This window comes from Oryx dammah, unplaced genomic scaffold, assembly GCF_014754425.2.
Source record: "Oryx dammah isolate SB20612 unplaced genomic scaffold, SCBI_Odam_1.1 HiC_scaffold_2, whole genome shotgun sequence".
NCBI classification, from domain to species: domain Eukaryota; kingdom Metazoa; phylum Chordata; class Mammalia; order Artiodactyla; family Bovidae; genus Oryx; species Oryx dammah.
Window position 1 is genome coordinate 3,268,558 of NW_024070186.1, and position 27,870 is coordinate 3,296,427.

A 27,870-nucleotide genomic window follows, 5' to 3' on the forward strand; every position below is an offset into this window, starting at 1 on the left:
TATTTATATTTCTCCTGACAATCTTGATTCCAGCTTGTGCTTTATCCAGTCCAGCGTTTCTCATGATGTACTCTGCATATAAGTTAAATAAGCAGAGTGACAATACATAGCCTTGATGTACTCCTTTCCCAATTTGGAACCAGTCTGTTTATAAGGTTTATACGTCTGTTTATAAGGTTGGGTATGCTCAGTTGCTCAGTCTTGCCTGTTTGTGACCCCATGGATTGTAGCCTGCCAAGCTCTGCCCGGCCATCTTTATTCCAGCTTGTGCTTCATCCAGCCCAGCATTTCTCATGATTATTTATCCCCAAAAGAAAACTAAGGGTTAATTAACAGTGTTCTTCATTCTTTGATGAACTCTTATGTAAATGACAGCAGCCATGAATATATGTAGGCAAAAGAGGTTTGAAGATGGAAATAGATTTGGTTCCTGACTATAGCCTTACTATCTTCATGACTTTGGCCAAAATACAAACCATTCTAACCGGTCTTTTTACCTGTAAAGTGGTGCTGAGCCTGTTGTGAAAGTTCTGTGAGTGTGACATAGTGCTCGTGAAGCGCATGGATGGTCTGGCGTCAGTAAGTGATGACTGATGGTCTGTGTGCTTCCTCAAGAGGAAGAAGCAAGGCTGAACAGGCAGGACTCTATTTGAGGGTCTATATAAGCTGTGGGTTTTCTCCCCCTAAATTTAGTGTTTAATTGATGCTTTATAAATGAGCAAGCTTATTCCTGAGCCTCTTAGTTTCCAGTTTCCATTTACATAGTAAGCTTCCTGAATAATTTAATGTGTCGTTACGTGTTGATTTCTTCCTGTTTTTGTAACTCCCTGGCTGTCCGGTGGTTAGGAGCTGGTGCTTCCACTGCCAGGGCCTGAGGTTTGATGGCTGGTCGAGGAACTGAGGCCCTGTAAGCTGTGTGGTGTGGCTATAAATAAATAAATAAAGAACCTTTAAAAGATAAAATTATCAGTTGCTTTTTATGTAGGTGTACAGATAGATAACATGAGTTTGAGCAAACTCTGGGAGATAGTCAAGGACAGGGAAGCCTGGTGTCTGCAGCCCATGGGGTCGCAGAGTCGGACACGACTTTGTGACTGAACAACAACGACACATAGGCAAGCTGTGAAGGTTCTGGGTGTCACTGATCATTAAACAGTGCCGTGCAGAAAAGGAAGCCCCAGGTTATAGCTGACGAGAACTCGAAGAATGACAACCAGTTCCTCACCGCTGTGCTGCTTCTCTATGTGACCCTCCCCACAACACATTCAGGTCGCCAAGCCTCCCCCTCCTGTTTGCTGTTCCACCGTCAGTTCCGCTGGGAAGTCCTCCCTGATGAAGCAAAATCCCCGTTGCGCACTTCCCTAGCACCCTGTACTTCCTCTTCTAAGCACTCAGCACGGACACGGTCTTACACTGATGTATGTGATTATTCCATTATTCCATCCTCTTGCCCCTTCAGGGTGGACTCAAGGCTGCTGTGTTCCCGTTGTCCTCCCAGTACCCCGCGTAGCCCCTGACACAGGAAGTATCTGCATAGGAGGATCCATGGATTGGTGGGTGGGTGGCTGGCTGGGTGGAGCCAGAAGAATGTTTATCTTTCCACACTGTCTTCACCCCAGCTGTGTGGTCTTCCTTCTACTGGGATTGCCGTTGCTGCCCTTTTCCTATGGGCACCTTCACAACCTTCGTTCTCATCCAGCTGAAATCACACTTCTTGGTTATAAAATGGCATCCAGATTCTCAGCTTCCTAATGAAACTCCTCTGAAGATTCAGGCAAACAATATCAGAATCACAGAAACCAAACAAAGCAGACAACCTCCTGCCTACAGGAGGTGAGCTCAGTTAGCGACTGTCACTCCCAGCTGATGTGAGATGTATTTTAGGGCTGGCTCGTGGAGACCATGGTGGTCTTTGATGTCTTGCTGAGAAACTGAAACTTTGGCAATTGAGACTTGATTCAGAACTAAGGGAGGGAAGTAAAAAAAAAAAAAAAAAAAAAACCTCAGACCTGTATTTTTCGAAGGTGATTGAGGGGTTATTATGTGTATCAGCGGGCACAAGATTAAAGACTTGATATAGTCAAGGCAAAAATCAAGACAGTTCTGAACCACAGTGAGGGTCCTGGTCATGGAGCTGTGGGGTCTTGCCACAGGAGTCCTGGGAGGCAGAATGATATAACTCGCTCAGCCCAGATGTTTTATGTCCTAGGTCTAGGGTTCTGATAGTGAGAGTGAAAGTTGCTCAGTCACGTCCTGACTCTCTGCGACCCCATGGACTATACAGTCCGTGGGATTCTCCAGGCGAGAATACTGGAGTGGGCAACCTTTCCCTTCTCCAGGGGATCTTCCCAACCCAGGGATGGAACCCAGGTCTCCCACATTGTGGGCAGATTTTTTACCAGCTGAGCCACCAGGGAAACCCAAGAGTAGTGGAGTAGGTAGCCTATCCCTTTTCCAGCGGATCTCCCTGAACCAGGAATCAAACCGGAATCTCCTGCATTGCAGATGGATTCTTTACCAACTGAGCTCTCAGGGATGCCTGGGGTTTTAATAAGTGGTTTGAAATATTAATGCCAGAAATTGAAGCTTAGGAGTTTTGTGGAGAGATGAGTATTGAAAGATTTGAACAAGATAATTGAAATTGAGAGTATATTTCAGAGATCACAAAATCGCAAAGAGTTACTGACAGATCTGTAAGATTCCCTTTTGGGCATGTGCCTGTGTGTGCATGTGCGTGTGTGTGCCTGTGTGTGTGTGTGTGCCTGTGTGTGTGTGTGTGTGTGTGCCTGTGTGTGTGTGCGTGTGTGTGTGTGTGTGCCTGTGTGTGTGTGCGTGTGTGTGTGTGTGCCTGTGTGTGTGTGTGTGTGTGTGTGTGTGGTGAAATCTTGCAGTTGGTGCCATTTAAAGCTTCTGGATGACCTTCAAAGGTCAGCCTTATGGCATCTCACCTTCCAGATCTTCAAAGGCCTCTGTGAAAAGAGCGAGTCCTGCACGAGGTCATGAAGGTGAAAGTGACCCCGCTCAGTCGTGTCCGACTCTTCGCGACCCCGTGGACTGCAGCCCACCAGGCTCCTCCCTCCATGGGATTCTCCAGGCAAGAGCACTGGAGTGGGTGGCCGTTTCCTTCTCCAGGGGGTCTTCCCTACCCAGGGATTGAACCCGGGTCTCCAGCTTTCCAGGCAGATGCTTTAACCTCTGAGCCCCCAGGGAAGCATTAGGTCATAGAGGCAGGCTAAACAAAGTCAGCCTAATGCTGTCTGACAGACTTTTGCTAAGAGTAGCAAGTTCAGCCAGAGTCAGGAGCTGTCCTTCATGCCTGTTTAATCTACCACTTAGGTGATGTAATGATTTTAGAGTACAAAATCTAAGCTGAGAAGGATATAAAATATTTTTTATCTTGTTTATATAAAGTATAACTAAAGAATTAAGCTTTATTTTTAGTTTAGTGCAAATTAGTATAAATAAGACGGAGAAGGCAATGACACCCCACTCCAGTACTCTTGCCTGGAAAATCCCATGGATGGAGGAGCCTGGTGGGCTGCAGTCCATGGGATTGCGAAGAGTCAGACACGACTGAGCGACTTCACTTTCACTTTTCACTTTGATGCATTGGAGAAGGAGATGGCAACCCACTCCAGTGTTCTTGCCTGGAGAGTCCCAGGGACGGGGGAGCCTGGTGGGCTGCCGTCTATGGGATCACACAGAGTTGGACATGACTCAGGTGACTTAGCAGCAGCAGCAGTAGCAGTATAAATAAGAAATCAGAATTGATCCCTACCAGTAAACTCATGGTGGAGATAACTCCCATTGATGGTCAGATGGGAGTGGAGTAATATGATGCATGATATGAAAATGACAGCCGTGTAAAAAAATACAGAGTACAAATTCACATGCTAGTAAGGTAATGCGCAAAATCCTTGAAATCAGGCTTCAACAGTATGTGAACCGAGAACTTCCAGATGTTCAAGCTGAATTTAGAAAAGGCAGAGGAACGAGCCAACATCCATTGGATCACAGGAAAAAGCAAGAGAATCCCACAAAAATTTCTGCATCATTGACTGTGCTGAAGTCTTTTACTGTGTGGGTCACTACAAACTGTAGAAAATTCCTAAAGAAATGGGAATATTAGACCTGCCTCCTGAGAAATCTGTATGCAGATCAAGAAACAATAGTTAGAACCAGACATTGAACAACGGACTGGTTCCAAATTGGGAAAGGAATACAACAAGGCGGTATATTGTCACCCTACTTATTTATCATCTATGCAGAGTACATTATGCAAAATGCCAGACTGGATGAAGCACAAGCTGGAATCAAGATTGCCGGGAGAAACATCAATAACCTCAGATAGGCAGATTACACCACCCTTATGGCAGAAAATGAAGAGGAATTAAAGAGCCTCTTGATGAAAGTGAAAGAGGAGAGTGAAAAAGTTGGCTTAAAACTCAACATTCCGAAAACTAAGATCAAGGTATCTGGTCCCATCACTTCATGGCAAATAGATGGGGAAACAATGAGAGACTTTATTTTCTTGGGCTCCAAAATCACTGCAGATGGTGACTGCAGCCATGAAATTAAAAGACGCTTGCTCCTTGAAAGAAAAGCTATCACAAACCTAGACAGCCTATTAAAAAGCAGAGACGTTACTTTGCTGATGAAGTTTCACGCAGTTAAAGCTATGGTTTTTTTAAAATATAAATTTAGTTATTTTAATTGGAGGCTAAATTACTTTACGATATTGTATTGGTATTGCCCTACCTCCAGTAGTCATGTACTGCTGTGAGAGTTGGGCTTCCCAGGTGGCGCGAGTGGCAAAGATCCTACCTGCCGGTGCAGGAGACAAGAGTCACAGGTTCCATCCCTGGGCTAGGAAGAGCCCCTGGAGGAGGGCATGGCAACCTACTCCAGGATTCTTGCCTGGAGAATCCCACTGGGGGAGGAGCCTGGCGGGCGATAGTCCATAGGGTTGCAGAGAGTTGGACACGACTGAAGCGACTTAGCACAGATGTCAGAGCTGGACCATAAGGAAAACAGTGCACCAAAGAATCGGTGCCCTGTGTGGCTGGAGAAGAGTCGCTTGGGCGTCAGGCAGTCAGACCAGCCAGTCCCAGAGGAAATCGACCTGAATACTCACTGGAAGGACTGATGCTGAAAGGTGCCAGAGAGTCGATGCCCTGTGTGGCTGGAGAAGAGAGTCCCCTGGGCATCAGGGAGTCAAACCAGTCAGTCCCAGAGGAAATCGACCCGAATACTCACTGAGAGGCCTGATGCTGAAATGCACCGGAGAATCGGTGCCCTGTGTGGCTGGAGAAGAGAGTCCCTTGGGCTTCAGGGAGTCAAACCAGTCAGTCCCAGAGGAAATCAACCTGAATATTCATTGGAAGGACTGATGCTGAAGCTCCAGTACTTTGACCACCTGATGTGAAGAGCCAACTCATTGGAAAAGACCCTGATGCTTGAAAAGATAGAAGGCAGGAGGAGAAGAGGACGACAAGGTTGAATGGCATCACTGACTCAATGGACATGTGTTCCAGCAAATTCCAGGACACTGTGAAGGACAGGGAAGCCTGGCGTGCTGCAGTCCCTGGGGCCACAAAGAGTCAGACACGAGTGAGCAACTGAACAGCAACAACAAAAACAAAAGTCTCTGGGAGGGAGAGGGATAAATTTGGAGTTTGAGATGAACAGATACACACTATTATAGGTAAAATAGATAAACAACAAAGATAGCGAGCTATATTCACTATCTTATAATAACCTATAATGGGAAAGAACCTGAAAAAGGATATATGTGTGTGCGTGTGTGTGTGTGTGTGTGCACATACATGTGCGTAACTGAGTCACTTGCCTGTCCACCGGAAACTGACAGAAGGTAGTAAATCAGCTGTGTGTCTTAGTTGCTTAGTCGTGCCCTACTTTTTGCGACCCCCAGACTGTAACTGGCAGCCTTCTCTGTCCATGGAATTCTCCAGGCAAGAATACTGGAGTAGATTCCCATTCCCTTCTGCAGGGGATCTTCCCGACCTAGGAGTCAAACCTGAGTCTCCTGCTTTGCAGGTAGATTCTTTACTGGCTGAGCAACCAGGGCAGCCCATCAATCAACTATATACTCAATTCAGAAGAAAATAAAAGTCTACCTAGTCCCCCTTCGTATGCATCCATCCATTTCTCCTCCCAGGAAAAAATGTGTGTCTGTGTGTGTATATTCATTTACCAGTGCATATCATATTTTTTGTTTTTAACAGGTTGATTAAGATGTCATTTACATACAATAAAAATGCACTCATTTAAAGCATACAGGTCAATGATTTTTACTATATTGACAGAGTTCTGTAGCCTTAGAACACGTTCATAATTCCCGAAAGAACCCTTGTACTCCTTATCAGTCATACCCTAGTTTTCTCCCTCCACTTAAAACTCTTTCCACCCCACCCTAGGCAACCACTCATCTGATTCCCATCCCCGTGGACTTGCCTATTCTAGATATTTTGTGTAATACAGTATTTGGCAGGGGTGGGGGGAGCTGGTGGCGGGCTTCCTTAATTTAGCGTAGTTTTTGACGTCTATCCATGTTGTAGCATGTAGCGATTCTTCGTTTTTTATTGCCAGTTAATATTCCATTATGGATATACCACATTTTGTTTATCCATTAGTCACTTGGTAGGCATTTGGACTGTTTCCACTCTGTTCAGTTCAGTTCAGTTCAGTCCAGTCACTCGGTCGTGTCCGACTCTTTGTGACCCCATGAATCGCAACACGCCAGGCCTCCCTGTCCATCACCATCTCCCGGAGTTCACTCGGACTCACATCCATCGAGTCCGTGATGCCGTCCAGTCATCTCATCCTCAGTCGTCCCCTTCTCCTCCTGCCCCCAATCCCTCCCAGCATCAGAGTCTTTTCCAATGAATCAACTCTTCTCATGAGGTGTCCAAAGTACTGGAGCTTCAGCTTTAGCATCTTTCCTTCCAGAGAAATCCCAGGACTGATCTCCTTCAGAATGGACTGGTTGGATCTCCTTGCAGTCCAAGGGACTCTCAAGAGTCTTCTCCAACACCACAGTTCAAAAGCATCAATTCTTCAGCGCTCAGCCTTCTTCACAGTCCAACTCTCACATCCATACATGAGCACAGGAAAAACCATAGCCTTGACTAGACGGACCTTAGTCAGCAAAGTAATGTCTCTGCTTTTGAATATACTATCTAGATTGGTCATAACTTTTCTTCCAAGGAGTAAGCGTCTTTTAATTTCATGGCTGCAGTCACCATCTGCAGTGATTTTGGAGCCCCAAAAAATAAAGTCTGACACTGTTTCCACTGTTTCCCCATCTCCCATGAAGTGATGGGACCGGATGCCATGATCTTCATTTTCTGAATGTTGAGCTTTAAGCCAACTTTTCCACTCTCCTCTTTCACTTTCATCAAGAGGCTTTTTAGTTCCTCTTCACTTTCTGCCATAAGGGTGGTGTCATCTGCATATCTGAGGTTATTGATATTTCTCCCGGCAATCTTGATTCCAGCTTGTGTTTCTTCCAGTCCAGCGTTTCTCATGATGTACTCTGCAGAGAAGTTAAATAAGCAGGGTGACAATATACAGCCTTGACGTACTCCTTTTCCTATTTGGAACCAGTCTGTTGTTCCATGTCCAGTTCTAACTGTTGCTTCCTGACCTGCATACAGATTTCTCAAGAGGCAGGTTAGGTGGTCTGGTATTCCCATCTCTTTCAGAATTTTCCACAGTTTATTGTGATCCACACAGTCAAAAGCTTTGTAGCTATTAAAAATAATGCTGCTATGCACATTTCCCATGCAAGGGGTTTTTTTTTGAAATATTTTTTATTTCTCATATGGTTCCTTACTCTACATCCAGCATTTTGAGGAATTGTCAAAAGCTGTTTTGCAAAGTGGCTACACCATTTTACATTCCCACCAACAATGTATGAAGGCGGGTTCACATTTCTCAGCACACTTGCCAGCGCTTGTACCTTTTTTATTACAGCCATTTGAAGGGGTGTGCAGTGGTATCTTACTGTGGTTTTGATTTGCATTTCCTTGGCGACTCATTATGTTGAGCATCTTTTCCTGTGGTTTTTTGAGAAACGGCTCTTTGGGCCCTTTGTGCGTCTTTAACCAGGTCATCGTTTTATTCAGAGTGGTGGGAGCTGTTCACATCTCCGAGAGACAAGAGGCTCATCTGACGGGCTGTGCAGATACTCTCTCTCACCTGTCCATCATCTTTCCCCTTTCCTAATGGTGTCCTTTGAAGCACAAACGTTTTCAAGTTTCATGACGCCTAACATCAATATTTTCTTTTATCACTTATACTTTTGTTGTCATTTCTAAGAAATCACTTCCTAATCCAAGATCACAAAGATTTACTCCTGTTTCATTCTTAAAGTTTGATAGTTTTAACTGTTCCATTTAGGTCTGTGATCCACTTTGAGTTGATTTTCTGTGGTGTGAGATAGGGATTCAAATTCATTCTTTTCCATTTGGGCATTAATTGTGTTTGTTGGAAAAGCTTGTTCTTTGCTCCATTGAATTGTCTTGCCTCTTTGTCAAAAACTAGTTAACCATAAGCGTAAGGGTTCATTTCTGGACGCTCAGTTGTGCTCTGCTGATCTATACGTCCGCCCTAATGCTAGTGCCGTGCTACCCTGATGATTGTAACTTTGTAGTGTTTTGAAATCAGCAAATCTGAGTCACTTGCATTTCCATATGAATTTTAAGATCATCTTTGTTGATTTCTGCAAACAATTCCTTTTTTACAATATTGGTAAAAATACCATTTGTCATCACTGCTTTTAAATCATAGTCATGATCAAATCAGATGTATATCTTACTTAATAATTAATCTAAAAGCATATTTTACAGTGTCATAGGGGCTTCCCAGGTGGTGCTAGTGGTAAAGAATCCATCTGTAGGTGCAGTAAGTAGGCGCAGGAGGCACCGGTTCGATCCCTGGGTCGGGAAGATCCCCTAAAGTAGGAAGCGGCAACCCCCTCCAGTATTCTTGCCTGGAGAATCCCGTGGACAGAGGAGCCTGGTGGGGTGCAGTCCACGGGGCCACAGAGTCAGACCTGACATCGTGTGCACACGCAGTGTTACAGATTGGTTCAGTGTTTCAGTTACTGCGTTTCAGTATTATCGTTCTTCCTTTATAATCCTATGTATTCTCCTGTGTATTTAAAAGCATTATTCTGAAAAGGGGACCAAAGTCTTCACCAGAAGGCAGAGTAGTTCATGGCTCAAAGTGATCAAGAGCCCATAGCATGGATAGGCTGAAGCGAACAGCCTACTCACTGAAAAGACCCTGATGTTGGGAAAGACGGAAGGCAGAAGGGGAAAAGGGAGACAGAGGATGAGATGGTTGGATGGCATCACCAACTCAGTGGACGTGAACTTGGGAAAACTCCGGGAGATGGCGAGGGACAGGGAAGCCTGTGCTGCAGTCCCTGGGGTCAAATAGCCAGACACGACTCGGCGACTGCACAGCACTGGTGTCACTTGAGGGACTGCTCCACGGGCCTTTCTTTGCTTTTAATGCTGGGCTGCGTCGAATGTACTGATTGAAGAGGGCCTACTTTTATGATGTTTTCCACTCTTAAGAGAATTAACACCTGGTGTCAGCGTTCTTATAGTGGCAATGAAATCTGGAATAAAACAATCAAGAAGGCAAGAAGAGTCCATCTCTAGGGCCATTTCTTGGCGTTTCTGGGTTTAATTTGACATACTTTTTCAAATGGAGATTGGCCTCACTCAGGAAAATAAAACTCTAATCTGTAGCTATGTTTGGTTTCTGAGTTCTTTACTTGGACATTTCAAAATTCAAAATGAAGTATGTATGCTTCATTGTTATCCTAGAAAGTATCACACACAAAAAAGACTGTAAGTGAATGACCGTAGTAAGAGTCTATTTATATGAGATTTTTAATTGCAGGATGTTTTTTCATTGAAGTGACTCCCAAAATTGCATGAGAAGTGTGCTATGCAAGGCTTTCTTTTGCCAGGCCTCCGTGTGCAGGAGCTCAGCTTTTGTTCCCTGGGCAGTGAAGATAGCAGGGCAGGAAAGGGAAGGAAGGTGGGGTCAAATGTCTCAAATTAGGGTTCTCAGTCCTATGGGGTCACATGGACTCACTCTTAAGGATTCAGAACTCCTAAAGCCATGTGTACATTGCTTCGTCTTGATGATAATTTGTTTAAACTTATTTTAGCACTTCTAAAAATAAAAACTTGCAAGGGTAATTTTTATATCCGAGATTTTAGTTCCTTAAAGTCTCTTTCCCAAATTGGAATATTTAGGGATTTTTTTGAGATTTCTTCTTTCCGTTCTCTTCTTTATATGATTGAAAGTTGGGAACCTTCACTCTCTGGAAAAGATAAATGGGGTTCCATGTGTCTGAACCAGTGAAGTCAGGCTCCTGCCCTACTCTGCTCATAGTCAGGGAAGGAAAAAGGTGAAGAGTTCAGAACTGAGCTCACCAACTGCCAGAAAAGAGGGTTTTGAGGCCCAATGTCAGTCACAAAAAAAATGGGTAAATGTGAACCTTTTTCCATAGTTCTTTATGTATTTATACTGGGGGGGCATGTTAATCTGGCCTTGTCCTCCATGCTAAATTCCAACTGTAAATGCATTGGAAGAAGGAAAAGACGTATTTCTCTTGGGTCTGTTGACTGTCGAGGCTACCGTGGAGCGTAGCGCTCGGGTGGGCTCAGCGCCCCTCTGCGTCTGAGGTCTGGGCTTGCCGAGCTGGGCTGTGGCTGTGGCTTCAGGGAGCAGGCTTGCCCAGCATGCCACGGAGGCTGGAGCAGCTTCAGAGCGCCTGTCTGTGTCCTCACCAGTTCACGGCTTGGCTTCCTTTTTACTTTTAAGGCCTTTTAACATTGTTTTGTTTTAATCTGTAGATGCATAGATTGAAAGTACCTAAATTTTTCTGTCAATTGCCCAAAGATTCTTAATATCTAATATCTGCAATATATATTTCTTATCAAAAAGACATATGAACTGTTAGCATATAAGCCAGGGGTCATTGTAATCCTGATCCTGAAATGAAATTCTGATTTACAACGCTGTTGAAAAGGTGTGTTTTCTTTAAAAAAAAAAAAAATCTATGTTCACTTGGTGTATGTGTTGTATCCACGTTTTAGATTTCTGAATATTATTAAAAATCAAACTAGATTTTACTTTTGGGAATCCAGTGTTTTGTGAACTTACAAGTATTTGGCGTTTAATTCATGGTATGGGGCTGTTCAAAAAAAAGGAAAAATGGTTTAGATAAGGCAGGTATGGCTCATATACTATTATACCTAAATACATGCAGTAAAATCAGTATTAGTAGCAAGTAATAGGAAAATAAAACCAGCTCTTGGATAAATGATGAAGGAAATAAAATGCAAGTCTAGATTTGATAGCAATATCTACATAAGACCACTTATTTTATTTATTTACATATTTTAAGGGAATCTTGTGAGCATTTAGGATTGTAACGTCTGCCTTTGTGATCCTCTGTGTTACTCTAGTTGTAATGAAGAGGGCCATATGTGGCAATAAGAAGCAGAAATGCTGAGACCTTTGTGGACCCTCTAGCAATCAGTGAATATCAGATCACAAATCTCCCCAGCTTTAATTACAGGCAAAAGAAAAGACAAAATTAGCATTTTAATATAGAAATATCTTAGGCTTTAGGAGAATTATGATAAATCTAATGTTGCCTAGTGAACCAAAGAGGGGATATTACAACAAACTGTCTCCTTAGGAATATTTGTTTAAATAAAGGCAACAATACTTCATCCTTATCTTTTTTGGGTAATTATCGCTATTTCAGGCTGTTCTTTGTTCCAGGTTTAAAATACCTTTAGTTGGAAAAAAAAGAAAAAGTAATTGGCAGTGTTTGTTTTCCATAAAACTATAAGAAGGGAAAAATCCTGTTTGCTTGGCACTAACCAGAAAATTATTTTAGGGAGAGTTTTTGCTCTGCAGCGCCAGTTCACTGGTGCCGTGGCGGCCCGTGCACTTGGATGTGTTTAGGTTACCTCATTTCAGCTCCAGCGTATTAAAACAACTCCTCTTCCAGGGCTGAGGTTTGCCCACCTGTCTCCCCTAAAACACCTGCAACATATGTTTGCATAACCCTGTAATGCTTTGCCTTTGGGGTCCTGAGAAATTCCCCCAGAGCTTTTTGCTTATAAACAGCTGAGCAATTCGTTTTTCTAATGACGGTTGCTTTTCCCCCAGCATTGAGGCAATAACATATTCACTAAAATAAGAGTCTCATTTTTCACCAAAGAGAAACGTTCGACATATTTCTACAGTGCTGTTTCTCCTTCTGAGCCTTGTTTTTCCCCTTTTCTAATCTGGCGTGCTAAAAATTAAGAGTGGGTAGCAAGGTATCAGGGAAAAGAAAACTAAGTAATTCTTCATTTGGCAAACATTTTCTTCATGCCAAACAGACATTGTATTTACATTGTAAATATAAATCAACCTTTTCAATTTGACAAATGCTACAGGAATTTTATCAGTTTAATTTAATGTAAAAACTGTAACCAATAATAATTTGGACATATTGTAGGAAATCCCTTTAATTATTTTAACCTCATTAGCTGGCAAACAACTGTGCTTTAATAGAATGTGGTTTACAGTTTTTAAAAACTGGTATGTGTATACACACTCCTGTTCTGATTTGTAAGACAGATTTTCTCCACACGTATGAGGCCCAATGTGTACAATATATGTTCCTAAATATGTGTTACTTTTCTAAAACAAATGGAACGTTTGGTAAGCCCTGCCCTAAGTTTCTTGATGGTTATCAGAAGGATGGAACACTGCTTTCTCTACCAGTTGGCCATTGTGGATTTTAAGTCAGTCAAACGATCTGATCTACTGTCAACATCCTGCTCATCAGCGTTCAGGGGTATCAGAAGGGAATTCTGGCTTCTGTTTTCTGGAGCTTTTCCAAAGTGCCCACCACTGTGCCACGCTTTATGTCCAGTGCCCGGTTTAACCCTTTCTGCAGTTTTGCAGATGAGGAAATCAGCACCAGGGCTGTGAGTCCTCCACAGGCAGGCGTGGGTGGAGTGGACTCGAACCTCCCTGACTCCCGACCCCTCGCCTCCGCCCCAGGCAGCCTGAGCCCCTACAGCAGACGGTGGGCCTGCCGCAGTCCCTGCGTGTTTCACATCGAACTTGAGCCTTCCTCACCCCCTGCTGGTGGTTCGCCAGAGCCAGGGTCGCTGGCCCTGGGCCGCTCCTGCTCTGCTCAGTTCCATGCGTTGTCAGCGCCAGGCCTTTGAAAGCCGCTGCGTTGTTCGAGCGGGATGAGTCCCTCGGACTCTTCTCCTTCTGGAGTTCCCATTAACGGTGCGAAAGGAGATTGTCAACCGCAGGTGAGGGACCAGAGTTGGGGGGTCAGTCTAGAGTGTTCTGTCTGTAATGCCCTTTGTGGATGAGTTTGACCTCACCAGGCTCAGAAGGTTGTCACATTTCACCTTGTGGTTGAGTGTGCTTCTGGTGGTAGCTGTACTTGGTGTGGGTCAGCACTGAAGGACTCGCATACTGCCATTTAGTGGTGCGCTTGGGGCTTCCCCAGTGGATCAGAGGTAAAGAATCCACCTACAGTACAGCAGTGCCAACAGGAACCGTGGGCTTGATCGCCTGGAGAAGGAAGTGGTAACCCACTCCAGGATTCGTGCCTCAGAGATCACAAGGACAGAGGAGCCTGGCGGGCTACAGTCCACGGGGTCACAGAAGAGCCAGACACAACTCAGCACCTAAGCAACGTACTACCCTAGAAAAGTGAGTTTGAACATGAAATCCGGAAGCATTATTGCGAGGGTAGGAGTGGCAGGGAAGGGCGTCTGTCACAGAGTAGAGCAGAGGGGCTGGGCCACCATCTGAGGTCACACTCGGTAAGGGAGAGAGCGTCTCACCTGAAATGACACGAAGGCTCAGCTTACTGTCTATCCCATGGACCTCAGAAGTGAAGGATGTTAACTGCAACGGAGAGGTTAGGATTCAGTCTGTTTTGTCCCTAGCGTCGATTGCTGTCATTTAGGCATTCCTTGTAAATTGACTTGATCATGCCAAATTAACAAAAGCACTTTGAAAATTCAGAAGTATCACACGCGTTTGGCCTGGTCCGGTCTTTCCCATGTAGTTCCCTCTAGGACTTTAGTTTCTGCCATTATCTATCCTGCTTCGGTTAAGTACTTTGGCCCACAGGGCTCTAGGCTGCCTCCCCAAGTTCCAGCTCACCTGTCCCGAGGGTGGGAGTCTCAGCTTTCTTCCTGTGTTGCCATAATGTACGATGCTGAAGAAATGGCAACCCAGTACTCTTGCCTGGACAATCCCATGGACGGAGGAGCCTGGCGGGCTACAGTCCACGGGGTCGCAAAGAGTTGGACACGACGGAGTGACTTCACTTTCATGCTGCTGAAGAGAAAGCCTTCAGACGGACGAGCTCCAGTAGCTTGTTAACAGAGGAGGGGATGGTACCTGGGAAGTAAATTAGCTGCAGTCTTGTGGAAGATTTATTTCAAGTCCATCCAGGTTGGTCTAGGGAAGGCACAGTAAATCCAGGGTGAATTCAGCTTGTGATTTCTGCATTTTCACGTGTAGTTATGTCGACTTCTCAGGGCATGAAACGTAAGTGGTTATGTCTCTGTACACAACCCACTGTAAGTTAGGATTACCATCTTCTGATGAAAAAGTCTCCCCCCAAAGTGGTGTTTCTTTGCTGCTGTTGTTGTTTTGTTTTGTTAATGCACATTGGCTTGGAAAAGCTTACAATACTTGAAATCTTGACTGTGTGAAATGGGTTTAAAATAATTGCTAATTGTCCCAATCCTTTGCCAAAGACTTACCAGGTTAAAGTTGTCGACATCACGTGTCCCGAACAATGAGATCTTACAACTGTCGTGGGGTCTGGTCTTTCTTAAATAAAGAGTCTTATGTGTGTAGAATTCTAGTGGCTCTTAAATTTTAGAGAAAATTCCAGGTCTGTAAAAAGTAAGAATTAAAAGCTGTTATATTTCTATTTGGTTTGGAAAAAAATTCTTTAAAACAAGAGAGACAAATATCTTCTTACTTTTAAAATGATTTCACTGCATAAGGTTAGACTTCTGCTCATGGAATCTCATCCCACCTCTTATGTTAGTACATAGTTGAGTGAGAAGTTACTGCTCTAAAATTTCTTAACTTTGTAAAACTATATTCAGAAGAGGCAAAAGTAACTGAATTAATTCATTATTGACCAGAGACATATTAATACGTCTTTTGTTACCCAAACATTATTGACCTGAGACATTTCGAGATTCACTTAATAAATCGCCAGCCACGGGTATTCGTTTCTGCAAAAACCTCTCAGTCAATAATGTGTTAAAAGAGAAGCATTATAGGTGAATTAAAGAACTGTCAGTACTGAATCTTACTGTATAAAAGTATGTGCCTTTTATAAATATGTGTCTATATATGTGATTTCTGTAGCCACATGTTGCCTTACTTACATATCAGACATTTGGTTCTGTTCTGTTCATTACAGTGGCTGCAGTCTTCTTGTGGCCACTGAGCCCTTCAAGTGTGGCTGGTCCAAACTCAGATGTGCTATCTGTAAAATACATGCTGGATTTCAAACACTTTATACAGAAGAAAGCATGTAAAAGTCTCAATTTTTATACTGATTACATGTTCTTAGTGTCAACATTTTGGATAAGTCAAATGGAACAAAATATTATTATATGTACTTTCACTCTGTCTTTTTTCTCTTTTTTTATGTGGCTTGCTAGAAACTTTTACATTACATGTGAAGCTTGCATTTGTGACCAGCATTATACGTCTGTGGGATTGTGCTAGTCTAGAACGTCCGTGGTGTACCTACTTATGTCTTAGTGACAGCAGATAGAAAATCCTGTTGAATAACTTTCAACTGTAACCTCTGGTTTTATTTTCTTACATTTCAAATACTGTTTTTCAACATCATCTTTTCATTCTTTTTTTTTTCCTACCCCTGTGTGGTGTCACTTTAAGCCGCCTCTTCATTTGATACTAGTAAGTCTCCTAGGAATTTAAATAGACCTCGGTGAAAGCCATACTTGAGCCTCATTCATATGTTCAAGTTAGATCATCATTCCTAATAATGGCTTTAAGTGCTTTGGTGGATCGGCACTTCATGTCTTGAATTGCTGTCATTTCTTTATAAAGATATTTCAAGAAACAGCACGGTGCCCCCCCTTCTTTCATTGTTTTCTAGCAAAAGGTAACAGAATCCTTTATTAATTTATTGAAAGTCAGAGAAGAAAAGCCTTTTATAGTAGCAAAAATGAAACGTTTCCAAGTACTGAGAATAAGGAGCAAAACTGGTCGTGAGTGATACTCTTAGGAAAGTTAATTTTAAAAATAAATCATGAATGCACTGTGGTTTTGACCCCTGTTTCATTTTTCCGTTATGCTTGGGTCCAGGTTGTCATCAGCTACCACAAGGAAACCTGTGTAATTCCTAGAGAGCGAGAAGTTGCACTGTTAGGCTTAATAGTACGGTAGTCATGGAGGCATCAGTTATCTTCATCAAGGCGATTCAGATCTGATTATTGTGGAGCTGTGCTGAATACCAAACCAGTGGAGTAGTAGCTGGAGCTAAATCAAGGGATTGTCATTTTTGTGAGATGATTAGGGCTGACTTGGAAGAGATATGAAAGGGTTGAGCTGTGTAAATACTCTCTTTTCAGCAGAAAAAGAAAAGGTCCATTACGGCCTTAAGATGCAGCTTGTTAGCTTGATGAATTTCAAACTATTTAACCTTAGCAATTATGTCCCCCGCCTACATGAAAGTATATCTGTGCCTTGGGGTTATGTCTCCAAGGACTGATATGAAAGCATGTTGATAATTTTCTATTAAAATAAAATTCAGCCTTTCTGTGTCTAGTTGGTTCTCTCAAAGGACAGGGCGTGCTGTTTCAAGGTCCAAGTTATTAATTTGAATTACATGTTTAGGTAAACACTGGATCACATTTACTTGTTTTAAAAAAACTTCTTAATGAAAAATATGTAGTTTAACCTTTTAGAGGTGATGATATTCAGGTTATGCTATTAACGTGTTACATTTTTTAAAAAGTGTGTTTTTATAGAAGTGTATTTGATTAATTTTTATTTGCCCGAGGAACTTGATACTTACAAATTATAGACACATTAAATAATAGCAACCTGTTTAAATAGACACACCCAACCTAATGATTCAAGAACATTTCTGCAAGTTTATAAATAATATTAAATGCCAGAAAGTGCAGTGTGTTGCTGCTTTTATAAAAATGTGCTTTGGGCAGTTTGCTTTCGTATTGTGGTGGTACCCTGATAATATGTCCACTACCTGGGCACTTATTCAACTCGTATGTAAGAACAGATGACATAGAAACTGCTAACTTAGAAAGAATTGCCGAATTCCAGAATAATACATTCATTTTAGAAGAGGAAAGACTCAGTGTGCCATCTAGTGGGCGTACTTAGCATCCTAGTTGTCAAAAACTGGTTTTTGCTCTTCTTCAAAATGTAGCTTTCTTAACCACTGTTGTGTCTCCTAGCCCTAAGAATAGATTGTACTGGTGTTACATCTTACATAATACCTCAGTTTTGTTGTCATTTTATCTGATTGTATTTTGGAAAGGCATATTGAAACTGATCAAAATTATTGAAATCTAATGGAAGGAATGAATCAGTGTGACCTGAGACAGGTAAAAGTAAAATGTACTAAATAATTTTAGTGTTTAATCAGACAAAGATAAGTTAGGGCAAAACTTCAACAATGAAAAAAATACCCAAGCACATTAATTATTAAACATCATTATTATATGTATTTTTTTCTTTAAGAGTATAAAAGCGATCGTTTCATCATTTTTTGTCTTAATATACAAATCATATAATTTTATACATTTTAACTTCTTGGTTTTTTTTTCTGTAGAGAAATCCAAGACCAGTGACCTACCAGTTCCATCCAAATCTGGATTATTACAAAGCCCGAGGAGCAGACCTCGTAAATAAAAGCCGGTGAGTCCTCTTTCTCTGATGGACGTTCTGAGTCACTAAGATGTTCTTGGAGATTGTCAGGAGATGTTACGCATTTGCTGAAAATAATTTTCCAGGTTTTAGCATATCAGTGGTTAATGCATGTAATGAATCTCTGTTAAATAAATTATCTGAGTTTTTCTTTGAGGTGTGAGAAAAGGATGTATGTTGATGTCAGTGGTCATAAAAATTAAATAAATACCAGAGTACTTGTTACAGATTGAATTTTGGCAACTTCATTTTTCCAACACTAATAAACCTAAAATAAATTATGCCTACATGTATAATCTCTTTCTAGATCCTTTCTGTTGATTGAAAAGAGGCAGTTCTATAATATATGTTTAAATTATTTCAGTAACAAAATTAAAATTGGGTTTCCCAACTGTCTTTAGAACTGCACAATAAGCTTATAAATGCATCTTATGTGTGCATTTGTGATTACATACATAGAAACTTTAAGGGTCACTGTAGGAATAAAAAATCATTAAAATCCTACTTTTAAAAGAAATTCCCACTTGCATAAAGGGTTGATGAACAGTTTTGTTCTTTCATAATACCATACTCAGATGTCTCAAGAGTTGACTTGTCAAACCAGAACCATCTCAAATTAGAGCTTAATTTCGAAGTTTATTCTGAAAGACTGAAATGTTAGTCATGATAAATGCTGCAAGTTGTCCAGATTTTCTTCCTGAAGGATTTTGATTGTTGCTAGCTTTTCTTCAGTAGAAGCTCAGCAACCTAAGTGTACACGGATGGAGTATACTTACATGATATGTTCTTCTCTTACTTTGAGTTAAAAAAAAAAAAAAAGACATAATTCCTGACACATTGAAGCCCATAGTCCAAGGGATGAGAAGGATTTTATAAGAACACAGCTATATTTAAACCTGCAGTATTTTTAAATCCCGTGTCCCTGTCCGAAGCCTGCCCCTTACTCTGAGGGGCTGTGTGCTTATGAGAGCAGTTCCCGCGAGGCTCTCGGAAGCTCTGGTTTTGCCGTGCTGGGTCTCCGTGGCGAGCACAGGCTCTCTCTGGCAACAGTGAGTGGGGCGCTCTGGAGGTTCTGGGCTCGGAGGCGTCAGAAGCTGTGGCCCGCGGGCTCCAGAGCGCTGGCTCGGTACTTGTGGCGCCTGGATTTAGTCGCTCTGTGGCATGTGGGATCTTCCCAGACCAGGGATCGAACCAGCGTCTCTTGCACTGCAAGGCAGATTCTTAACCCCTGGACCACCAGGGAAGGCCTGAAGCTCTTTTCTGTTTGTCCATTTGATTTTTCTTTCACAGATAAAAAGGTTCATTCCCTATAGTCACTTTTGTTCATTTAGTTTCACAAATTTTTCTGGAGTGCCAGACTGCCTTGCAGAGAGTGGACAAACCGGAGAAAAATCCCTGCCCTCAGGAGTCTTACTGTCTAGCCACTTGGGTTTCCTTTCTCTCGTGTCAAGCATGGAGGCTGGATGTGCTCTTTAAAGTGTGGGTAAGGTCCTTTCTTCATGCAGACTCTTCCTAGCAGGAGTCCCCTCTGGCCCCTGGGCTCCACCCCACACCCGCTGTGCGCCACCCTGGCCCCCAGGTGAGTTTTCACAGGACCGAGTTCTCGGTTTACAGCAGAGGGTACCGCATTCCCACGGAAGCTCCCAAAGGCTCAGCAGTCTGCTCCTCTCCCCCTGCCCCCTTTCTTCTCCCTCCCACCGGAGCTTGCCAGGGCCTTCCGTGTTCCCCTCCCACCTCCCTCTTTCTCTGTGGCTTCAGCGCGAACATCATCTCACACAAGCCTCTCTCTCTTTAGAGCCATATTGAGGTGTGGTTGACTCAGTGCTGCGTTCATCTCTCTGTCCACCAGTGGCTCAGTTACGCACACGTGCACCCTTCTGTTCTTCTCCACTGCGGCTCATCGCAGGGTGCTGACCGGGGCTCCCGTGCTGCACACTACGACCTGGCTGTCTGTCGTCGTGTAGATGAGTCTGCATCTGCTCGTGGCAAACTCGTGGTCCACCCCTCCCCCCGCCCCCGCCCCACCTTGGCAAACACAGGTCTGCTCTCTATGTCTGTGAGTCTGTTCTGTTTTGTAAATACATTCATTTATGTCATATTGCCTGGAGAAGGAAATGGCAACCCACTCCAGTATCTTTGCCTGGAAAATCCCACAGACCCAGGAGTCTGACAGGCTGCAGTCCACGGGGTCTCAAGAGTCGGACACGACTGAGCGACTCCACCACCACCACCGTGTCGTATCCTAGAGACCACATCCAGGTGATGTCACCCAGCATCGGTTGTTCTCTGACTTAGGTCACTTAGTAGAATAATCTCTAGGCCCATCATGCTGCCACAAATGGCAGTTATTTCCTTCTTGGTATGACTGGATAGCATCCACGGCATCCATGGACCACATCTTCTTTACCCGTTCGTCTGCAGATGAGCATCTGAGTTGTGTCTGAGGCTTAGCTGCTGTAAGGCGTGCTTCTGTGCCCACAGGGGTGCGTGTGTCTGTCTGACACCCAGCAGTGGGGTTGCTGGGCCAAACGGCAGCTCTTTTCTTAGTTTTTTGAGGAAGCTCCATGCTGTTTTCCGTAGTGGCTGCACCAATGTGCATTCCCACCCACAGTGCATGGGGTTCCTTTTGCCCCACACCCTCTTCAGCCTGTTTGAGGTATTTTCTTATAAGCACATTGAGATTCCTGTATGCAGTGTCACTGTAAAGACTAGAAGGCAGCTTTCTCATCATCACCATGGCAGTTTCAGAGCCTGAAGCTGAAAGTGACCAAGTGCAGTGCAGTGTGTGGAGACACCACAGACAAGCTGAAGTTCAAAGATGGTGTTGGGGAACTTGACAGGTCTTTTGAAAAGATATCAACTTATAACTTTAACACATACCAAAACAAATTCTGAATTAATCGGAGTTCACTCAAACAAGCAAACATAGAAATAAAACCCAAGGGCCTGTCTGACCTCTAGTTACTTGACTTTTGATCCTTAAAAGTCATGGAAGAAGGCACAAAGGGAAGGACCTACGGATTTTATTGCACAATTGTTTCTGAACAGATATGTCAGAAATGTTTTTAAACAATGAATCAAAAGCAAACAGAAAATTGGGGAGACATTTGTAAAAGAAATGACTGACAAACTATAATATCATTAATGTGTGGAAACTTGCACAGTTCAGTAAGAAATACAAGCTCCTGACTCAGGGGCTGTCCCACCTCTTGCCATACTCTTCTCTGCCCAGAGGACCTCAGCCCAGTTCCTGGCGTGGGTTCCATTTGTGACTGAAGGGCCCTTCGTTTGTGTCTTCAGCCTGACTTCTTTCCTCAAACTCCAGGCTTGCTTGATTGCACTGAACTCTTGGTTTCACCTCCACACACCTGTTCCTCCCTAACCAGGAATGTCTTGACCGGCTGATCCAGCCTTCAAACGCCCTGGGCTCCTCTCTCTCCATGACGTCACCCGTCAGGTCCATCAGCCGTGCCTGCTCAAGCTGTATCCTGAAATAGTCAGTTTCCTCTCTCTGCCCTGCCGATACTGAGTCTTGTGTCCTGGCCAGTCTCCCCCCACGGCCTCCTAACTCGCCTCCCAGTGCAGGTCCGATCTTCGGCTCTTCCGCTCAGAGCCCTAGTGGCTTTCCAGCACGCCTGGCCTCAGGTCCACCGCCGTGCAGGGCTGCAGGGAGGCCCTGCGCGACCCGGCTCCTGTCTCTGCAGCCCCCGTCTGCGCGGCCGCCCGGCCCGCTCACCGTCCCCTAGCTCCCGGTCAGCCCCCTTCAGGAACTGTGAGCTGGCTCTCGCCGCTCCGGGCTCTGCCCTGAGAAGCCGCCCTGCGCCTGTCTGTGCAGACCCCGCCTCTTCAGGGAGCCCCTCCGCGGCCGCTGTGTCTAAAGTAACGGACCCCTTGACTCCCTTTATTTTGCTCTGTTACTGTTTTTGCTTTTGTGGGGCTTTTTAATAGCAGTTCTTACTACCTGAAATGGTGTTCTTAGCTTTTTATTCTACTTTTTGTGTGTTTTTATTGTTTCTCACATTGAAATATAAATTCTGCATGTTTTATTGTCTGTTGTATCCTCAGCACCTAAAATAGTGCCTTGAATATAGTATGGACTGAATAAAAGAAGGATTGCAACAGCAAATAAACATCAAAAGGCTGGTCAAACTCATAATTAGTCACAGAAGTGCAAATTAAAACGCCTGTGAAGTACCATTTTTCACCTTTCAAAATAGCAGATTAATAACAAATGAGGCAGAGATGAGTAAGTCCTAGATATCTACTGTACAATACTGTTATGTACCTAAGATTTGCTAAGAGAGTAAATCTTATTTTAAGTGTTCTTATCACAAAAATAAAAATAGCCATAATAGATAGGGTAGGAGGAAACGTTAAGGGGTGAGGGTACATTTATGTCACAGATTGTGGTGATGCCTTTGCAGGCGCAGGCTTGCCTCTAAACCTCTCAAGCTGTGCACATGAAGACACAGCCGCTGCAGGTCTGTAGTGCCTCAGTAAGGTGACTTGAATGAGTGAGCGAATGAGTGACCGAGCAGAAGGAGCGTGGATACCCGTGGTCACCAGTTTAGGGAATGTAAGTTGAAACAAACTTGATCGTCTTGCTAAATAATACTCCCACGTCTATATGTAGCCCTTATAACTACCGCATTCTTCCTCTAGAAGTTGGTTTATTGTGCCATTACTTTATCTAGGATGAAAAACCTATTGTAGCTATTGTGAAACCTACTGTGAAACCCTTGGCAAAGTCCCCCTTTAGCTATTTAATGCCCAAGATGTTTTCACCAGGCTGGACCCTTAAGCCATAGCCTCACAACTACTTTCTCAGCTATTTAGAGGCTATTAAAGAGTTCATGCATCGGGGCTGTACCGAGCAGCAAGACAGGCTGTGGGGCTGATCCAGAGGGAAGACGCATCTTCATGGGGGAACCTCTGGCGGTGATGAGTGAGTGGAGGACAGGTGAGGGCGGGCAGGTACCTGGAGGGCAGGGAGCTAATCCATGCCACATCTGGACGCAGTCCACAACAGTGGACTTCTGTTTGTGCTGCTTATCCAAATGAGAGATGAGGATGCAAGATGACATGTGATTTCACGGATAAGAATATCTCTAGAAATCAAGAAGCCTGATTTCTCTTCTCTGCCTTACCATGGATTGCTGTAATTAAGTCTTTAAAAGCAAGTGCCTAGGTATTTTCGTGATAGATTTTCCATTACGTGTGTGGATAACATTCACTGTGCTCTGATTTTACTTAGCTGCACATTTCTTTTTAAAAATGGGAATTGACATTTCCTTATTCATTCAACTTTTGAGCTCAGAACAACAAATTAACACTCAAATCCTGCTCCAATTTTGTCCTTAAATAACCATAAATTACTTCTATAAATAAAAATAAGCACATCTAAATTGTGACCAGTCTTCAGAAAGACCCGTCTGATTTATTGAGGAGTTTGTGACTTCTGAAATGCCCAATTGAGTATTCATGGAACGGAGCTTCATAGTTTTAACTATTGCAGTCTCTTAGAGTAAGAGTGAACTCACAGCCTCGACCTTCCAGAGCACTCACAGCCTTTCGCAGCCTCTACCTTCCAGAGCACTCACAGCCTTTCGCAGCCTCGACCTTCCAGAGCACTCACAGCCTTTCACAGCCTCGACCTTCCAGAGCACTCACAGCCTTTCACAGCACTCACAGCCATTCGGTTTTGAAAGTGCCACAACACAGTTTCTTTTGTAGTTTTTCTGCTCTCACAGAGGTGATGAAACATCCACACCTGAGCTGGCAGCAGGGCCTCAGGCCACGTGCCTCTTTATCCAGTGGCCCTTTTTACGCAGCTCCACGACTGGAGGTCTTCTGATTTACTTAAGTTCATATCACCAGAGTTAGCGCTTCCACTTGATTGAGTGAGGCCTTGACACAGACGGAAGAAGCCAAGCTGGGTTCCAGACCAGCAGTAGTGTCCTCCGTGCTGGTCCCCCAGCTCCCCTCTGCCCCGTGTCACAGCCGCAACAACCGGACTGGCGTCAGTAACGAAAGATGCCAGAGTTAGAGCTCCGGCCGGTGGGCCCTTCCCAAAAGCCCCCCTGTCTGGATGCCTGCATGGGGTCCACCGGGAAGCCAGGCTCTGGGGACAGGCGCTTTCCAGTAAGGGAGCCTCTGCTGGGCTCTGCCGACGGTCCCCACTTCCCGCCGCTGGGCGCCGGGTAACAAGGGTGGGCGGTATCCTGTCCGTTTTCACCCCAAGAATGCCTGGTGCCCAGGGATTGTCCATCTCTTCTCGGAATTGGAGTCTGCCTCTGCTTAGGAGTCTTCTTCTCAGGCCCTGGCCTACTAAGCACGTCCTCCCAGAAAGCGCAGACCTCCCAACGTTTGTCTTACACCCGCAGCCAAGCCTTGTGAGGGCAGGCCCGCGTCTGCCCGTGTCCCTGTTGTCTCCTCATTACCTGGCGTGGAGAACGCGTTCCAGCATGGGTGAAATGAGCGAGCACTTTCTAGCTGCATTTATAGAGTGACCACGCTGATGTCGGGGACAGAATCCTCGTATTCCCAGGGCCTAGCACAGGACCTGGCACTGTCTCTAGTACTCAGCAGTTTAACGACTGAATAAATAAATACTGTTTTGAATACCTAAAAGGCACTATAAAATTCTTCTAGCTAATTTCCATATTATATGGTCCACAAGAATTTTTAAATGAGGCTTTATTATATTTACTCTGAAGTATTTTATTGCTAAAATATGGTAAAGAAATAATATGCTAATAATATTTCCCGAGTCATGAAGCCAAGAAGTCCATGGTTATAGTCCATTAGTAGTTAATTGGCTAATCAGAATTTCAAAGGACACTGATTTCTATATAAATGTAATTTTGTGATATTTTTATGCTCAAATAGGAGTTTGTGTTATAAGCACTTCTGTGTCTGAAATGCTCTTTCTCTTGTATCAAAGAGAGTTGTTAATTCCTAACCAATTTAGGTAAATTGGTAACACTATCTCCTTTTTAGGGCAGAGTAAATAAATCTTTCTCCTTTCTTAAAAAATGTAAGTATAATTTGTACATAAGACACAGATCCTAAGTGTTCAGTCTGATGAGTTTTGATAGCTGTGTATACTGCCCGTCTGCATGCAGGCTCAGTCGTGTCCAGCTCTCTGCAACCCCGTGGACTCTAGCCCGCCAGGCTCCTCTGTCCATGGGATTCTCAGGCAGGAATACTGGGGCGGTCTGCCATTTCCCCCTCCAGGGAATCTCCCCGACCCAGGGACCAAACCCGTGTCTTGTAACCGCCATCTAAGACAGCGTATCTGGAGTGAACATTCCTGTCACCTGAGAGTCCCCTCCTGTCCCGTTACGGTCACACCCAACTCATCGTCTCGAGGCAACCACTTTTGATTTCTGCTCCCTCGTTTTGGGTTTCCCCTTTTCTTGGTCTTCCCATGAGTAGAGACACATAGTATGCATTTCTTTTCATTCAGATTGATGTGCTCACACTTCATGCATATTGTTTCATATATACCAGCAGTTTCCTTCTTTGCTTGGGCTGTATTCCACCATACAATGTGCCACAAATGTTTTGCTCTGTTGTTGACAGGTAGTGGGCTGTTTCCAAATTTGGAGTGTTTTGAGCAAGACCACTGTGAACATTCTGGTGCAAGTGTTTCGATGTTTTCATTTGTTATTGTTGTTTTTGGTGGATATATGTTTATCTTTCCCTTGGATAAACACTTAGAAATTAAATTACTCTGGCTCAGTTGCTAAAGAATCTGCCTGCAATTCTGGGAGACCTGGGTTTGATCCCTGGGGTGGGAAGAGCCCCTGGAGAAGGAAGTACAAGAATTACAAGTACAAGTACTAGCCCCACTCTAGTACTTCTGCCTGGAGCATCCCATGGACAGAGGAGCTCGGTGGGCTGCTGTCCATAGGGTCACACAGAGGTGGACACGACTGAAGCAACTTAGCGTGCACAGGATAGATGTGTGTTCAACGTTGTAAGAACCTGCGGACTGTTTCACCAAGTAGCTGTGCCTTTTCCATGCTCACCGGCAATGTTCAGGAGTTTCCATTGCTCTTCATCTTTGCCAGCATTTGCTGCTGTCAGTCTTTCTGATTTTACCTATTGTAGCTGGTATGAAATGGTATCTCACTGTGTATTAATTTGCATTTTCCTGCGTACCTTTTCGTAGCACACTGGTGATTCCTCTTTGGACTGTCCCCGCAGTCTGCCTGTTTTTAATGGGCTGTTTGTCCTTTTTATTCTTGAGCTGTGGCAATTCTGTGTATGTTCTGGGTAGGAGTCTTTGTCTGACAAATGTGCTGCAGTGTGGAGCTTGCCTGTCCATTTTCTCCACGATGCCTTTTAATGAGCAGGAGCTCTTCATTCCGGTGGCATTCCTTCCTCAGCTCTGTCCCTTTAGGCCAGTGCGCTTTGTTTTCTCATCTGTGGGATCTCCTGAGACCCACCTGAGTCTCCTTTGTTCAGGATCCTGAAGACCGGGCTTGGCTTCGCTGGCTCACTGGATGGACTCTCAGAATTCGGAAAAGCTGTTACACCCATGTTTATGGTGGTGCATCATGGCAAAAGGATACAGACTAAAATCAAGAAAGGAAAAAAAGTTGGTGTTGTTGACTGAAAATGAACAAACTAGAAAGTTGAGAGCTGTGTTTTACTTGGCAGACTTTCTGAGGACTTCAAGTCCAAGACAGGAGTCTCAAGTCACTCTGAGGGCCTGACGCAAAGGCGCAGAGCGGGAAGCCAGGTTACACAGGAGTTTGTGCAGTGAAGGCTGGGTAGTCAGAGCTTCGAAAGATCACCGTTAATTAAAGGAAACCAGTGTCTCGTGAAGGGGTGCAGTACTTTTCTATGTGTGGGAGACGCAAGAGTCTGCGCTCGCTGCAGTCCCCCCTTCAACCTGTGCCTCGCTGCCTGGGGCCCTGCTTCCTCACCCTGAGGCCCTCGGGTGTGCCACGCGGCGGCTGCAGCAGCGGGCGGCTGGTCGGGGCCTCCGGTGCCCACCCTGAGTCCATCAGCGCTCACAGGCAGGGAGGCTGTGATGTGATGGCCTGAGGGCAGCGGCACCTTTGTCTGCTGATGCGCAGGCAGCAGTTTCGCTCAGAGTCCAGGAGAGGCCAGGTGTGAGGGTTGTCCCCTCGCAGTGGAGTGCTTCAATCCATCTGAAACTTGCAGGGCTGCGCGCAGGAAGTGCTGCCCCCGGGGACGTTGCCCAGCACTTGGCACCCTCGGGGTTCTGTTGGAGGTCATTCGTGCAGGCAGGGAGCAGCCCTGTGGTGACATTAGCTGTCTGCCTTCCGGCCCCTGGTCAGACGGAGGCCGTGTGGCAGGGCCCAGGTGGAGACAGACTTTCAGCCTGATTCCCACTGTTAGCGTGCACTCTTTGTTGTGGTTCAAGGTCCGAGGTCTACAAAGACATGTTTATCAGACAGACATTCCAAGGGCTAGAGGTTCCCTCCCAGTTGTCCCTGCAGGGTGGGTCCTGAACTGGAGTGTGCAGGGTTTGGGGAGCCCAGGCATGCTGACTTAACCCTGAAAGTTCCAGAGATACTCTGTATTCCTCTCAAAACTGGTGTGGTGCTAACAGTTGTATTAGATCTGTGGTCCATGTCAAATCAATGTGTGTGGAGTGAGGTAGAAATTGAGGTCCGTCTTTTTCAATCCAAGTATCCAGCAGTTGGATACTAGTTATGTAAAATCCTCTCCTTTCTCCATTGAATTAAACTGGGTCCCTGGCTGAGAATCAATCGACCATAGAGATAATCAGTAGTTCTGGACACTGAGAATCAGTCGACCGTAGAGATAATCAGTAGTTCTGGACACTGAGGATCA

General features: G+C 44.4%; 1 protein-coding gene across 4 annotated transcripts in view; it reads left to right on the plus strand.

Annotated features, from left to right (window-relative positions):
* TBC1D5 (TBC1 domain family member 5) overlaps positions 1-27,870 on the plus strand; it is a 585,769-nt gene that overhangs the window by 462,135 nt on the left and 95,764 nt on the right. For all 4 annotated transcript variants that reach the window (XM_040263533.1, XM_040263505.1, XM_040263514.1 and 1 more), the window contains one exon: positions 17,942-18,027. In XM_040263533.1, the coding sequence (XP_040119467.1) occupies positions 17,942-18,027 (86 nt within the window). The remainder of the gene's footprint in view (positions 1-17,941; positions 18,028-27,870) is intronic.